Raw genomic sequence first — 12255 nt, 5'->3', positions numbered from 1 at the left:
GATGCTGCTGTCCAGACCAGGCAGAAAGTGTGCACCAATGATGTGAATAAATGAATGTCTACATTTTCATAATAACTCGCTAATGACTCCTCTAGGAAGCTCAACAAGCTCCCAAGGGAGAAGCAAGCATCCAAATGAGCTGGTAATACACCAGAGAGGAGGAATAACAGACAAATTGCATTCCCTCTGATCTCTCTGAGTGCAAGAACTAAAGTCTGATCAGGATGGCCATGAGGAAAATAGAAAAGATATCTGAGGAGATTTGGCCTCCATCCCACACAAGCAGCACCTGCAGGGCTCTCACACAGCCATGCCCATCAGCCATGGACTGGCCTCAGGCTACTGAAGGACAAGGGTGTGGAGGCTGCCCTGCTTCAGCTCCGAGCCAAGCCTGGCCCATGACATTGGCACACAGCTGCACTCCTGGCTATATAAACGCAGCTCTCCAGCTGGGACTATCCCCTCAGGGCTGCCCTAGCCATGGCTCGCTGGCACATCCTCGCCTTGGCCCTGTGCTCCTACCTCGGGGTAGCCTGGGCTGCGACCGTAAGTACAAAGGCTGGGTTTGCACCCTGAGGCTGAAGGCTTTCTCCTTCTGCCACTTGTCTTTGGGACTGTGGGGGAATTGCTGCTGCCTGTCTGCTCCAAAGGGCACCTGCAGCTCCAGTGGCATCTGTGGTCTTTCCACAAGGGACCAAGGGCACGCACAGGGAGGGCAGGATGTGAGTGTGTGGCAATGTGGGAAGCCAGAGTATTGAAGGACAGAGCAATGGATTTTCTCTTCTCCATGGTACCACCTGTAGCTGGGTGTGGTGCTTACCGAGGGAGGATTTGTGGAAGGTGAGAGTAAGAAACTGGGACTCTTTGGGAGCTACATCGACATCTTCAGAGGGATTCCCTTTGCCGCCCCTACAAAGACTCTGGAAGATCCCCAACCTCATCCTGGCTGGGATGGTAAGATCCATCTTTTGAATGCCTTTGGTTTGTGTCTTTATTCTTGCTTCTCTCTCTTTTAGTCTGTTTTTCTCAAGCTAAAGATGTTCTTGCCTGCTCTCATCCACTTAGTGAGGCCAAGAAAAAGCTCTTTGTCTCCTGAAGGGTCTAAGAGTCAGTGTCTAAATGTTCCCAAGAAAATCAAGTAACCCTAGAAAATAAGAAAACTGAAGCAAGGCACCTGCACCTGCCCTCCCCATACCTCGGCTGTCCAGAGCTGGTTCACAAGGGAAAGTCTCCCAGTTTGTCACTCCCTCAGACCAGGCACAGTGGCAGGGGAGGCTTTGCTGCCACTACACTGGACTCAAAGAGGAACAGATGGGTGAGCAGACACCTTGCAATCAGAGGATGGAGCAGATGCCCTTAACTGGTCTTCCCTCTTTCCTTTCAGGGACTCTGAAGGCAAAAGAATTCAAAAAACGCTGCATGCAGGTGAAGCTGACCCAGACTGATGTCCGTGGGAGCGAGGACTGTCTCTACCTCAACATCTGGGTCCCTCAAGGGAGGAGACAGAGTATGTGCTTGGCAGGGACTCGGGATGGACTTTCCCACCTGCCCTTTCTGGACACAGTTCTCTGGAGCCTCTCTCAGCAGTTGTGTTCCATAGTGGGCAGGTGCTGAGCAGAGATTTCCAGGGGACAGGGGGGAACCGTGTCAGACACTGTCCCTCACCTTCACCCTGTTGGAAGGGTCAGGCTCTTGAGGAGAACAAGGATTTTCTTGCAGAGCATCAAGGCAGCTCCTGCCCAGGGCAGGAGGAGTGATGATGCTCAGGGAGGGGGTGAGGGGATGGAGGGGCAGCACCTTCCAGCTCAGTGGGGGCTCACTCTGCTCCTGTTCCTCTCCTGCCAGTCTCTACCAAGCTGCCTGTGATGGTTTATATCTACGGTGGTGGCTTCCTGATCGGAGGCAGCCAGGGAGCCAATTTCCTGGACAACTACCTGTATGATGGGGAGGAGATTGCCGTGCGGGGCAACGTCATCGTGGTGACCGTCAACTACCGCCTGGGGCCGCTGGGCTTCCTGAGCACCGGGGATGAAAACCTGCCAGGTACCACAGCTGATCCCTCTCTGGGGCCCTGTCCCGGTACCCAGCTGGACAGCTTGGCTGTGCCCCTGCTCACTGGTGGGTGATGTCTGTCCCTCAGGGAACTACGGGCTCAAGGACCAGCACATGGCCATTGCCTGGGTGAAGAGGAACATCAAGGCCTTTGGGGGTGACCCAGACAACATCACCATCTTTGGGGAGTCGGCCGGTGCCGCCAGTGTCTCCCTGCAGGTGAATTATGCTTGTTGGTTCTGATCACAGCCCCTTGCCTGGCTCTGGGAGAGAGGGACCCCTTGGCACTCATCTGCTTTCCTCCTCACCTGCTGCCTCATTAACGTCCTGCCCTGGCCAGGACAGCAGTGCTCAGCCTCAGGGCTTTGCAGCTGCTCTTCCTTCTTCAGCTTCATCAATCCCATCACCACTGCAGCCACGTGTCCTTGCTTTTGGGACCTGTGGGGAAACACCCTTTACTTTCCATGTTCCCCTCCTCTGCTCCTCTTCTCAACATCTCACCTTGGAACTTGAACTCCTGAGACTGTTGAACTCCACAAGACCGGGCAGCTTTCCCAGGCTGGGTACACAAGCTGTGAGGTGATCAGTGGACTCTGGTAGGCCATGGTTCTTCTCAGGAGTTTGCCCCCAAACCCCTCTTGTTTCCATTTTGCCCCCCAGACCCTGTCCCCAAAGAACAAGGGCCTGTTCAAGAGAGCCATCAGCCAGAGCGGTGTCGGGATGTGCAGCTGGGCCATCCAGAGGGACCCGCTCGTCTGGGCCAAAAAGGTATTGTGCAAGTCGTGCCTGGAAAATGATAAAATGAGAAAAAGGAATTCTTTAGAGGAGGGCATGGTTAGGAAGGGATTGGGCAGCAGCTGTGGCCAATGGGGCTGTGGAAATTTGCTGCTTTGAGATTAAAATCAACCCACAGCTCTGTCTCTAGAACAATAACTCCTGGCTTTGGAAACCAATGCTAGGATGTCTCTCTCTGTCTTCTGCCACAGCTTGGAGAAAAGGTGGGCTGCTCCACAGACAACACCACCATCCTGGCCAACTGCCTGCGCAGCTCGGATCCCAAAGCCTTGACCCTGGCCTACCACCTGCAGCTCACCAACCTGCCCAGTAAGTGTCCCAGCCTGTGCTCCAGTCCATCAGCCACCCTGGGCTCCCCAAATCTCCTGCAGGACACTGGGTCAACTTCTGAATGTTGAGGTGGTGCTTGTGCCCTCCAGAAAAGGGACTTTATTTGGAGCTCTTGCAGTCACCTTTCTGTGGGCTGATGAACACTGCCCACCTCAGCCTGGTCTGATGCCAGACCACACATCTGTGTTTCCTAGCCTCCTAACTCCACTCTTGTGTCCTGCAGTGCCCCTGGTGCACACCCTCGCCCTCGCTCCTGTGGTCGATGGGGATTTCCTCCCAGACACGCCAGAGAAGCTCTTTGCCAACGCTGCTGACATCGACTACCTGGCCGGGGTCAATGACATGGACGGGCACATCTTTGCTGGCGTGGATTTACCCGCCATCAACGGCCCGCTGCGGAAAGTCACTGAGTGAGTGACAGATGCTCTCAGAACCCTCAACAGGAGACATCTGCTCTTCAGTGCAGCTCCCAGGCCCCAAAGAGTTAGACTTGAGTGGACAAGGCACAGCCTTCAAAACAGGATGTCACTCTGAGCCTGGCTGCCCAGGCCTTTTGTTGCCGAGTCCAGAGCCTTCAAGAGAAAGGACTGGGCAGGAGCCCTGCCCTTGCTGAAGCTGCTGGTCAGTAATTAATTAATATCACTTGTCATTTCAGGGACCAGGTGTACAATTTGATCAAAGGCCTCACCGTGGACAGGGGTGAGGCTGGAGCCAACGCCACCTACAACATCTACACACAGAGCTGGGGTGACAAACCCAAGCAGGAGGTCATGAAGAAGACAGTGGTGGAGCTGATCACTGACTACATCTTCCTGATTCCCACACAGGTGGCACTGGACCTGCACCTGCAGAATGCCAAGTGAGCAGCTCAGCCCTGGGTGTTGCAGATGGAGGAGGGTTAGGGTGAGAACTGGAAATGGAAGTTAGAAATGGCCTCAGGGTGTTTTCTCCTGAAACCACCCCGTGTGAGGTGATGCATGTGAGCATCTTCCAAGGCTGAATCTCTGACCCTGACAGTATTTGGAGCGTTGGTTTGAAACTGCAGCCCTTTTTCTGCTTTCTCCTTGCTCAGCCAGTCTCTTTCATTTCCCAGGAGTGGCAAGACCTACAGCTACTTGTTCTCCCAGCCGTCCCGCATGCCCATCTACCCCAGCTGGGTTGGGGCAGACCATGCTGATGACCTGCAGTACGTGTTTGGGAAGCCCTTTGCCACCCCGCTGGGCTACCTGCCCAAGCACAGGACTGTCTCAAAGGCCATGATTGCTTACTGGACCAATTTTGCCAGGACTGGGTGAGTGATCTTTGGTTTGATGCAGCCCTTCAGGCTGCTGGTGTTGCCCATTGAGTTTCCAGGAACATTTCAAGAACTTCTCTGTGTTTTGGCAGGGCTCTGTGTCTCACGGGGCTGGAGTTTGCTCTGGGTTCTCCTCATCCATCGCACACTTGGGGAGGGTAGAAGCATTTTCGTGACCATTTATGATTTCTGCTTCCACTTGATGAGGTTTACTCCTGAATGCTGGTATTCAGGCAGGACCTAAGTCCCTGTGTGGAGCCAGGGATGATGCCAGTGGGGATGGAAGGAGGAGACTGCAGGACAGCAGCTCACTCCTGGCAGGCAGAATTCATATTGCTTATCCCACTGTCAAATACTCTGCATGTTCACGTACTTAAACCGCATCCCAAGCTGCCCTGACACAACTGAGCTTCTGTGTCTCCTTTTCCCCAGTGATCCCAACAAAGGGCATTCGGATGTGCCTGTTTCCTGGCCAGCCTACACCAACAAGGGCAGGTACTACCTGGATATCAACAACAAGTTGAACAAGAACTCTGTGAAGCAGGACCTGAGATCTGATTATGTGACCTTCTGGAACTCAGTCTATCTGAATCTGCCACAGGTTGCCAACATCTCCCAGTCAGAGTTAATGTTTTGAACCCTTTAAAGACAATTCATTAAAGGCTTGCTTGTAACTGAGTGACTCTGGTTCTCATTTTGTTTGCCATGACAGGATTTTCTTGCCAACATTAAGGTCAGGCAGGAAAGGACACCCATTGTGTGGGCAGTGTGTGTTTCCCTGGCTGTGACACCCCAATGTCCCAGGGAAGCTGCTGGCAGCTGGTCCAGTCTCTCCCTGCTTAGCCAGCTGTTGGCCCTGGGCTTGTTTTCCCTCATTGCCCCTGTGAGCCCAGGCAGGACAGCCCCAATCCTGACCTGTCCTCTGGATTTCCCTGTGTTACCATCGAAGTTCCTGCTACTGCCAACCAGATCCGAGAGTGCTACAGTTGCAACAAGTCAATGCAAACCAGTCCTGACCTGTTGTTTACCATGCACTGCCATTGCTCAGGAACTGATGGAGCAGAATAAATTCATGGGGGCGGTGATTCCCCACTGGTTTTAGTGCAGAGGTTGGGCTGGACTGGGCTGAGGAGCTGCAGCTCTGAGCAGGGCAAGGAGCATAGCTTTCCACAAACCTTGTCCACCACATGTCCCCATCCACACACCATACATTGGACCTGGCCTGTCCAGGCCCTGGTACCCTGTGGGGAGAGTAGGGGGACTCAGCTGTGCTGGAGCTGCCCCACAGGCCTGGCCGATGTGGAGAAGCCAGGGCTGGTGCGGGACATTGGGGCCATGCTGTGGATGCAGGGAGGAGAGCATGAGGTGTCACAGGGGATGGGACCTTGGTGTGTGTGTGTCAAGGTTCTCCATGCAGAGAGGCTGGAGGATGGGGAGCCCACCCCTAGAGAGAGCCAAGGTCAGGGAGCCCCTGCAGCAGAACCGTCCTCCTGCTTGCTTTCAGGGGGCTGGAACCAAAGGCAGGGTTTCCTAGGATTGATACCATGTGTTCCTGTGCCCTCCTGGCCCCAAGTGGCTTTGCCAGAAGAACAATCTGGGAGATCTCCCACAAGAAACATCTTTAATTTTCTCACTGTTGGCCTTCACTGGAACTTTTTATAGAAAAAGAAATTTCCAGATGGAATGTGTGCCTGCAGTTCCCTCTTGCTTTGCCCCTGTCCCACTGAGTCGCTGCAGCAGCTCCAGGAGAGCAAATGCAGAGGGTGAAGCCTTTGGGGTTCCAACACATTTCATACAGATCAGTGCTGGAGGCTTTTCTGCCAGACAGGGCAGAGCTCCTTTGTCAGTGTGCATGTAGCTTTGAATGGTATTTTAAAATTTTCTTTCTTCAGTGTTGCCATGAGAGTCTTTTACAAGTATGTGATCAAGGGAGGTTGGTCCAAAGTTAAACCAAACCATTGCTAACCCAGCTGAGTCCCTTTTTACAAATCTGGAACACAAACTCCATTTTTGTATGTTCCTATGAAGACTCTCATTTCACCATAAAATTCAAATGAATCCTTTCTTCTTTGCTTCTCTTATCAACAAATGTTCTACCAGCTCTGTGATTAAATGTGGAAAGGTATTGCACACTGACAGATGAGTTTTCCCTTGGAGATAAATTTCAAAACTATTGTTTGTATCTGTCCATTCTCCTCTCTCTGATAAATACAACAAGCAGTGGAGATGACAAAAAGCAGCTGCCATGAAGCTGCAGAGATAAAAGGAGGAAGAAAACTTTAAGCCTTCCAGAGATGTGGCAGTGAAATGGGGACAGAAATTCTGGACTATGTGAAAATTCCATGAGCAATCTGGGTGCTGTTGAATGGAATCAACTTTAAGGTATGCTGTCATTTGGAATCTTTTACATTCCACAGTGTGTTACAGGTGCATGGCTTCTCATAGGTTGCTGACAATATGTTCAATTGCATAGCTTAATATTATTTCAGCCCCCAGTGCTTGGATGAGGCTTCTCAAGACTCCATTTGGTTTAATTGCTCTGGAATTTTCATGGACTGAGAGATTTCCTTTGGTTTGGCCTCCATCCCACACAAGCAGCACCTGCAGGGCTCTCACACAGCCATGCCCATCAGCCATGGACTGGCCTCAGGCTACTGAAGGACAAGGGTGTGGAGGCTGCCCTGCTTCAGCTCCGAGCCAAGCCTGGCCCATGACATTGGCACACAGCTGCACTCCTGGCTATATAAACGCAGCTCTCCAGCTGGGACTATCCCCTCAGGGCTGCCCTAGCCATGGCTCGCTGGCACATCCTCGCCTTGGCCCTGTGCTCCTACCTCGGGGTAGCCTGGGCTGCGACCGTAAGTACAAAGGCTGGGTTTGCACCCTGAGGCTGAAGGCTTTCTCCTTCTGCCACTTGTCTTTGGGACTGTGGGGGAATTGCTGCTGCCTGTCTGCTCCAAAGGGCACCTGCAGCTCCAGTGGCATCTGTGGTCGTTCCACAAGGGACCAAGGGCACGCACAGGGAGGGCAGGATGTGAGTGTGTGGCAATGTGGGAAGCCAGAGTATTGAAGGACAGAGCAATGGATTTTCTCTTCTCCATGGTACCACCTGTAGCTGGGTGTGGTGCTTACCGAGGGAGGATTTGTGGAAGGTGAGAGTAAGAAACTGGGACTCCTTGGGAGCTACATCGACATCTTCAGAGGGATTCCCTTTGCCGCCCCTACAAAGACTCTGGAAGATCCCCAACCTCATCCTGGCTGGGATGGTAAGATCCATCTTTTGAATGCCTTTGGTTTGTGTCTTTATTCTTGCTTCTCTCTCTTTTAGTCTGTTTTTCTCAAGCTAAAGATGTTCTTGCCTGCTCTCATCCACTTAGTGAGGCCAAGAAAAAGCTCTTTGTCTCCTGAAGGGTCTAAGAGTCAGTGTCTAAATGTTCCCAAGAAAATCAAGTAACCCTAGAAAATAAGAAAACTGAAGCAAGGCACCTGCACCTGCCCTCCCCATACCTCGGCTGTCCAGAGCTGGTTCACAAGGGAAAGTCTCCCAGTTTGTCACTCCCTCAGACCAGGCACAGTGGCAGGGGAGGCTTTGCTGCCACTACACTGGACTCAAAGAGGAACAGATGGGTGAGCAGACACCTTGCAATCAGAGGATGGAGCAGATGCCCTTAACTGGTCTTCCCTCTTTCCTTTCAGGGACTCTGAAGGCAAAAGAATTCAAAAAAACGCTGCATGCAGGTGAAGCTGACCCAGACTGATGTCCGTGGGAGCGAGGACTGTCTCTACCTCAACATCTGGGTCCCTCAAGGGAGGAGACAGAGTATGTGCTTGGCAGGGACTCGGGATGGACTTTCCCACCTGCCCTTTCTGGACACAGTTCTCTGGAGCCTCTCTCAGCAGTTGTGTTCCATAGTGGGCAGGTGCTGAGCAGAGATTTCCAGGGGACAGGGGGGAACCGTGTCAGACACTGTCCCTCACCTTCACCCTGTTGGAAGGGTCAGGCTCTTGAGGAGAACAAGGATTTTCTTGCAGAGCATCAAGGCAGCTCCTGCCCAGGGCAGGAGGAGTGATGATGCTCAGGGAGGGGGTGAGGGGATGGAGGGGCAGCACCTTCCAGCTCAGTGGGGGCTCACTCTGCTCCTGTTCCTCTCCTGCCAGTCTCTACCAAGCTGCCTGTGATGGTTTATATCTACGGTGGTGGCTTCCTGGTCGGAGGCAGCCAGGGAGCCAATTTCCTGGACAACTACCTGTATGATGGGGAGGAGATTGCCGTGCGGGGCAACGTCATCGTGGTGACCGTCAACTACCGCCTGGGGCCGCTGGGCTTCCTGAGCACCGGGGATGAAAACCTGCCAGGTACCACAGCTGATCCCTCTCTGGGGCCCTGTCCCGGTACCCAGCTGGACAGCTTGGCTGTGCCCCTGCTCACTGGTGGGTGATGTCTGTCCCTCAGGGAACTACGGGCTCAAGGACCAGCACATGGCCATTGCCTGGGTGAAGAGGAACATCAAGGCCTTTGGGGGTGACCCAGACAACATCACCATCTTTGGGGAGTCGGCCGGTGCCGCCAGTGTCTCCCTGCAGGTGAATTATGCTTGTTGGTTCTGATCACAGCCCCTTGCCTGGCTCTGGGAGAGAGGGACCCCTTGGCACTCATCTGCTTTCCTCCTCACCTGCTGCCTCATTAACGTCCTGCCCTGGCCAGGACAGCAGTGCTCAGCCTCAGGGCTTTGCAGCTGCTCTTCCTTCTTCAGCTTCATCAATCCCATCACCACTGCAGCCACGTGTCTTTGCTTTTGGGACCTGTGGGGAAACACCCTTTACTTTCCATGTTCCCCTCCTCTGCTCCTCTTCTCAACATCTCACCTTGGAACTTGAACTCCTGAGACTGTTGAACTCCACAAGACCGGGCAGCTTTCCCAGGCTGGGTACACAAGCTGTGAGGTGATCAGTGGACTCTGGTAGGCCATGGTTCTTCTCAGGAGTTTGCCCCCAAACCCCTCTTGTTTCCATTTTGCCCCCCAGACCCTGTCCCCAAAGAACAAGGGCCTGTTCAAGAGAGCCATCAGCCAGAGCGGTGTCGGGATGTGCAGCTGGGCCATCCAGAGGGACCCGCTCGTCTGGGCCAAAAAGGTATTGTGCAAGTCGTGCCTGGAAAATGATAAAATGAGAAAAAGGAATTCTTTAGAGGAGGGCATGGTTAGGAAGGGATTGGGCAGCAACTGTGGCCAAAGGGGCTGTGGAAATTTGCTGCTTTGAGATTAAAATCAACCCACAGCTCTGTCTCTAGAACAATAACTCCTGGCTTTGGAAACCAATGCTAGGATGTCTCTCTCTGTCTTCTGCCACAGCTTGGAGAAAAGGTGGGCTGCTCCACAGACAACACCACCATCCTGGCCAACTGCCTGCGCAACTCTGATCCCAAAGCCTTGACCCTGGCCTACCACCTGCAGCTCACCAACCTGCCCAGTAAGTGTCCCAGCCTGTGCTCCAGTCCATCAGCCACCCTGGGCTCCCCAAATCTCCTGCAGGACACTGGGTCAACTTCTGAGTGTTGAGGTGGTGCTTGTGCCCTCCAGAAAAGGGACTTTATTTGGAGCTCTTGCAGTCACCTTTCTGTGGGCTGATGAACACTGCCCACCTCAGCCTGGTCTGATGCCAGACCACACATCTGTGTTTCCTCACCTCCTAACAGACTCCACTCTTGTGTCCTGCAGTACCCCTGCTGCACACCCTCGCCCTCGCTCCTGTGGTCGATGGGGATTTCCTCCCAGACACGCCAGAGAAGCTCTTTGCCAACGCTGCTGACATCGACTACCTGGCCGGGGTCAATGACATGGACGGGCACTTCTTTGCCGGCGTGGATTTACCCGCCATCAACGGCCCGCTGCGGAAAGTCACTGCGTGAGTGACAGATGCTCTCAGAACCCTCAACAGGAGACATCTGCTCTTCAGTGCAGCTCCCAGGCCCCAAAGAGTTAGACTTGAGTGGACAAGGCACAGCCTTCAAGACAGGATGTCACTCTGAGCCTGGCTGCCCAGGCCTTTTGTTGCCGAGTCCAGAGCCTTCAAGAGAAAGGACTGGGCAGGAGCCCTGCCCTTGCTGAAGCTGCTGGTCAGTAATTAATTAATATCACTTGTCATTTCAGGGACCAGGTGTACAATTTGATCAAAGGCCTCACCGTGGACAGGGGTGAGGCTGGAGCCAACGCCACCTACAACATCTACACACAGAGCTGGGGTGACAAACCCAAGCAGGAGGTCATGAAGAAGACAGTGGTGGAGCTGATCACTGACTACATCTTCCTGATTCCCACACAGGTGGCACTGGACCTGCACCTGCAGAATGCCAAGTGAGCAGCTCAGCCCTGGGTGTTGCAGATGGAGGAGGGTTAGGGTGAGAACTGGAAATGGAAGTTAGAAATGGCCTCAGGGTGTTTTCTCCTGAAACCACCCCGTGTGAGGTGATGCATGTGAGCATCTTCCAAGGCTGAATCTCTGACCCTGACAGTATTTGGAGCGTTGGTTTGAAACTGCAGCCCTTTTTCTGCTTTCTCCTTGCTCAGCCAGTCTCTTTCATTTCCCAGGAGTGGCAAGACCTACAGCTACTTGTTCTCCCAGCCGTCCCGCATGCCCATCTACCCCAGCTGGGTTGGGGCAGACCATGCTGATGACCTGCAGTACGTGTTTGGGAAGCCCTTTGCCACCCCGCTGGGCTACCTGCCCAAGCACAGGACTGTCTCAAAGGCCATGATTGCTTACTGGACCAATTTTGCCAGGACTGGGTGAGTGATCTTTGGTTTGATGCAGCCCTTCAGGCTGCTGGTGTTGCCCATTGAGTTTCCAGGAACATTTCAAGAACTTCTCTGTGTTTTGGCAGGGCTCTGTGTCTCACGGGGCTGGAGTTTGCTCTGGGTTCTCCTCATCCATCGCACACTTGGGGAGGGTAGAAGCATTTTCGTGACCATTTATGATTTCTGCTTCCACTTGATGAGGTTTACTCCTGAATGCTGGTATTCAGGCAGGACCTAAGTCCCTGTGTGGAGCCAGGGATGATGCCAGTGGGGATGGAAGGAGGAGACTGCAGGACAGCAGCTCACTCCTGGCAGGCAGAATTCATATTGCTTATCCCACTGTCAAATACTCTGCATGTTCACGTACTTAAACCGCATCCCAAGCTGCCCTGACACAACTGAGCTTCTGTGTCTCCTTTTCCCCAGTGATCCCAACAAAGGGCATTCGGATGTGCCTGTTTCCTGGCCAGCCTACACCAACGAGGGCAGGTACTACCTGGATATCAACAACAAGTTGAACAAGGACTCTGTGAAGCAGGACCTGAGATCTGATTATGTGACCTTCTGGAACTCAGTCTATCTGAATCTGCCACAGGTTGCCAACATCTCCCAGTCAGAGTTAATGTTTTGAACCCTTTAAAGACAATTCATTAAAGGCTTGCTTGTAACTGAGTGACTCTGGTTCTCATTTTGTTTGCCATGACAGGATTTTCTTGCCAACATTAAGGTCAGGCAGGAAAGGACACCCATTGTGTGGGCAGTGTGTGTTTCCCTGGCTGTGACACCCCAATGTCCCAGGGAAGCTGCTGGCAGCTGGTCCAGTCTCTCCCTGCTTAGCCAGCTGTTGGCCCTGGGCTTGTTTTCCCTCATTGCCCCTGTGAGCCCAGGCAGGACAGCCCCAATCCTGACCTGTCCTCTGGATTTCCCTGTGTTACCATCGAAGTTCCTGCTACTGCCAACCAGATCCGAGAGTGCTACAGTTGCAACAAG

The 12255-nt window shown here is 53.2% G+C and overlaps 1 protein-coding gene and 1 pseudogene across 1 annotated transcript; both read left to right on the top strand.

Annotated features, from left to right (window-relative positions):
• The first annotated feature begins 412 nt into the window (after positions 1-412).
• LOC102111347 (bile salt-activated lipase-like) lies at positions 413-5108 on the top strand. Its single transcript, XM_088065943.1, has 11 exons — positions 413-546; positions 804-954; positions 1385-1507; positions 1846-2043; positions 2141-2271; positions 2713-2820; positions 3039-3156; positions 3401-3587; positions 3833-4036; positions 4271-4468; positions 4904-5108. Exons 1-11 carry the CDS (start codon positions 481-483, stop codon positions 5106-5108), a joined length of 1689 nt encoding a protein of 562 aa, XP_087922069.1. The 5' UTR covers positions 413-480.
• A 2030-nt stretch (positions 5109-7138) lies between these two features.
• Positions 7139-11896, top strand: LOC148182668 (bile salt-activated lipase-like; annotated as a pseudogene).
• Positions 11897-12255: the final 359 nt, after the last annotated feature.

Source organism: Pseudopodoces humilis, chromosome 22, assembly GCF_049639895.1.
Source record: "Pseudopodoces humilis isolate 2021_Gansu_Grassland_sample_001 chromosome 22, ASM4963989v1, whole genome shotgun sequence".
Lineage (NCBI taxonomy): Eukaryota > Metazoa > Chordata > Aves > Passeriformes > Paridae > Pseudopodoces > Pseudopodoces humilis.
Note: the sequence above shows the minus strand (reverse complement) of the source record. Positions and strands in the feature narration are given on the sequence as shown.